The 2,872-nt window shown below is 44.8% G+C and overlaps 1 protein-coding gene across 3 annotated transcripts in view; it reads left to right on the top strand.

The window, feature by feature from the left end:
* The window catches only part of LOC108756326 (protein drumstick), a 12,559-nt gene extending 10,338 nt beyond the window's left edge, over positions 1-2,221 (top strand). Inside the window, exons 3-4 of one of the 3 annotated variants that reach the window (XM_018500058.1) lie at positions 613-674; positions 739-1,317. In XM_018500058.1, coding sequence (XP_018355560.1) covers positions 613-628 — 16 coding nt within the window. In that variant the 3' untranslated portion in view covers positions 629-674; positions 739-1,317. Of the gene's footprint in view, positions 1-612 lie in introns of all 3 variants that reach the window. The other 2 variants (XM_018500056.1, XM_018500057.1) reach the window with 2 other exon arrangements.
* The last annotated feature ends 651 nt before the right edge of the window (positions 2,222-2,872 follow it).

Raw genomic sequence — 2,872 nt, 5'->3', positions numbered from 1 at the left:
TCAATTTTACTTTTCTCCATTTATTCTTTTTAATTGTGTGACAATTTTAAGAAATATGTTTGACTCTTAATTTGCCCTTTATTTATTATTTATTTTGTATAGGAAGAGTCCTTCAATCTGTTAAGTGTGTTCTTTAAGTTAACAGGAAAATTAAGACGCGCTAACTATTGCTTAAGCGGTCACGGTGCTGACCTCGAGAAGGTCAAAACCATTGGTTTGGCCGAAGGAGACCGCTACCGCGTTGACCTTTCGCATCAATAGCCTTGTAATGTTGCAACGTGTCGCCTTCACTCGCCTCATGGCGAATAGAAGCGCGAATCGGGAGAGAGAAGAGATCCGCGAAGATCCGCGAACTTTGCACTCTTTCTCTTGCCTACGGGCGCGAGTCGACGAGTCGGAGCGGCGTGTCGGTCCAGCGAGTCGCGCGCGAACAAGCGGCCCCATAGAATTGGCCTGACCCATAAATCAGTCTGAAATAATGCTGCCCCCGCATGGAACGTGTGCGCGAGCGCGTTTGAACGAGCGAGCGATAAAATAAATCTTCAATACTGGTGGATACTAATGGATACCTTGTATGTAACGGCGGTGGTCTTGTTTTCTGTTCTGTTGTAGATGTGGGTGGCGGTGAACGGGAGCTCTGAACCTCCTGCACCTTGACACATGCACAACACACACACACACACACACACACACACACACGCACACACACGCACACGCACACGCACACGCACGCACACGCACGCATACAAAATGGACACACCATTAATAATACAATACTGCAACAATAACACCAGACAACAGAGTATGACAATAATTGCAACACCACAAACTACAACCATGCACTTTTTTATTTGATTATCCGCACTTTTTCCCGATCGTGGCGAAAGCACGATCAACAACTATGTCACTTACCGCCACCACAGAAAAAAATCCCAGCATGTGTATACTACTTTTTCTTCTTCTCTTCCATCTTCCTCTACTTCTTCTCCTCTGTCTGCCTCTTTCGCTATTTCGTCTTCTCGCTGTGTCTGCGACTTTTACTACCCTCACTGCGACTTCTTCATCGTCGGCATATTTCTTGTACTAACACAGCGCGCACGGGTCCCACGCTTTAACGAGGCGGCAGAAATGATTGATAGATAGAAAAGGAAATTTAAAGGATGTGAAGGAAGCGAAGGGTTTTCCCTGGAAATATACTTTCCTCATCTTCCGATTTCAACCATCTTTGTTCCAGGAGCATACACTCTGTTCCCTACAAGGGCTCCAACGGCTACTCAAATGGCTATTCGAATGGCTACTCTAGGTATTAGAAGCCATCCGGCCAACTACTATCCTAAACTCCCGTAGACACGCGTTTCTCTTTTTCTATTGAATGTTCTTGCTACCAATCACAGTTCTTCCTGATGTCCCTCCTCTATTAGAGCAATCCTTCGCGCCAAACCGACGACATGTCAAACTTGCAAGTGATGTCATGTTCGTATAGTACGGCAAGGGAATCGCGATACTCGGTCGATTTTTGTCATCACCTTCGTCTATCACCCTCGCATCTAGTTCGTCCTGCTTTTTTGAATTTTTTTCGCTTCTGTTCACCCTCCTGTATTCCGAGCCTACACCCAGACGTCAGCCACAGAGGAATCTTCGATTCAACCTGACACGAAGCACCATTGCAGAACCGAGAACGATGGAAGCTATTTGGGATACAGCGACACGGCAGACGATTGTAATTTCATCGAACTTCCTTTGTAATTCGACTCATTCGAACGGGTAATAATATTCTTGCTAGATACATGACAAGCGATTAACGATATTTGAAATGTTTATGGAATTCGCTGTTTAAGATATTATTATATTACGGATACATGGTATCAGATATGCATAATTCGAGAACTCCCGCAGCTCTGAATATAGTCAGCGGTCCGTATATTGAGATACACGAATATGAAAGAAGATAGATGCGACTATGGAATATAACAAATTTATATTATTTTATTTGTCAGTTTTAGAAAAATTATCTAGAATCTTTTTTTCTCGTCGTGCTCTGCTTTAAATATTTATCGTCTTCAATTAGACACGTTTCAACTATCTCGATAAGAATGTTTCCACGAGCGTTTCCACGAGTGTTGTACGATAAAATTCCCGACTGAACAGAGTTAGGGCTTCTTGTTATGCGCAACATCAATGTTTCGATTCGTTGGCGGACAAATGACGAAGAATAAGAAGAGTAAGAAGAAGAGCAAACGATGTTCGCATATTAAATCGGTCGTGCAGTTATGAAGAAGCGAATCGGCAGTTCATCCAGGAATCGAAACGAGCGATCTACATTCTTCCGCATTTCCGCATAATGAAAGCATCACAACGCTGGGTTCCACTCAGGGCTCCTCGGGCTAACGTCCTAAATTGGACTACGTAATAACCCACTAGCTCTATAAGAGTGCTGGTCGGAGGATACACTGTTCGCTTCTTCGCGTGCTACCGTGGACCACGCCCAGGCCCGAAGCGACGTCTTCCTGACCTACCACCTGGCAATCAAACCGCGAAGCTACCCGGCTTCCCCTTCAGAAAATCCATATAATTTCGCGACGGCGATACGACAGATCACATCGCTGACACAAAATCATATCTCGCGACCGTGTACGATTGTTGCATATGAAGACACGATCGGACAACCTTGGGGCCACGTGGGGCTATAAGGTGGGTTCGCGGTGATATCGCTGATGCAAATACCAGTCAGCTGAGATCGGTTTCCAGCGAGTGAATTCTTGGCGAGATGTCTCTTCGATTCCGGCTGAGACGCGACTTATTGAAGTAGAAGAGGATCAACCGTTATTATTTCTGAGCGTCGATCGTATCTTTTCTTTTTTTCCTTTTTTCT

Source organism: Trachymyrmex septentrionalis, unplaced genomic scaffold, assembly GCF_001594115.1.
Source record: "Trachymyrmex septentrionalis isolate Tsep2-gDNA-1 unplaced genomic scaffold, Tsep1.0 scaffold97, whole genome shotgun sequence".
Taxonomy (NCBI): domain Eukaryota; kingdom Metazoa; phylum Arthropoda; class Insecta; order Hymenoptera; family Formicidae; genus Trachymyrmex; species Trachymyrmex septentrionalis.
This window is presented reverse-complemented; position numbering and strand designations above follow the sequence as displayed.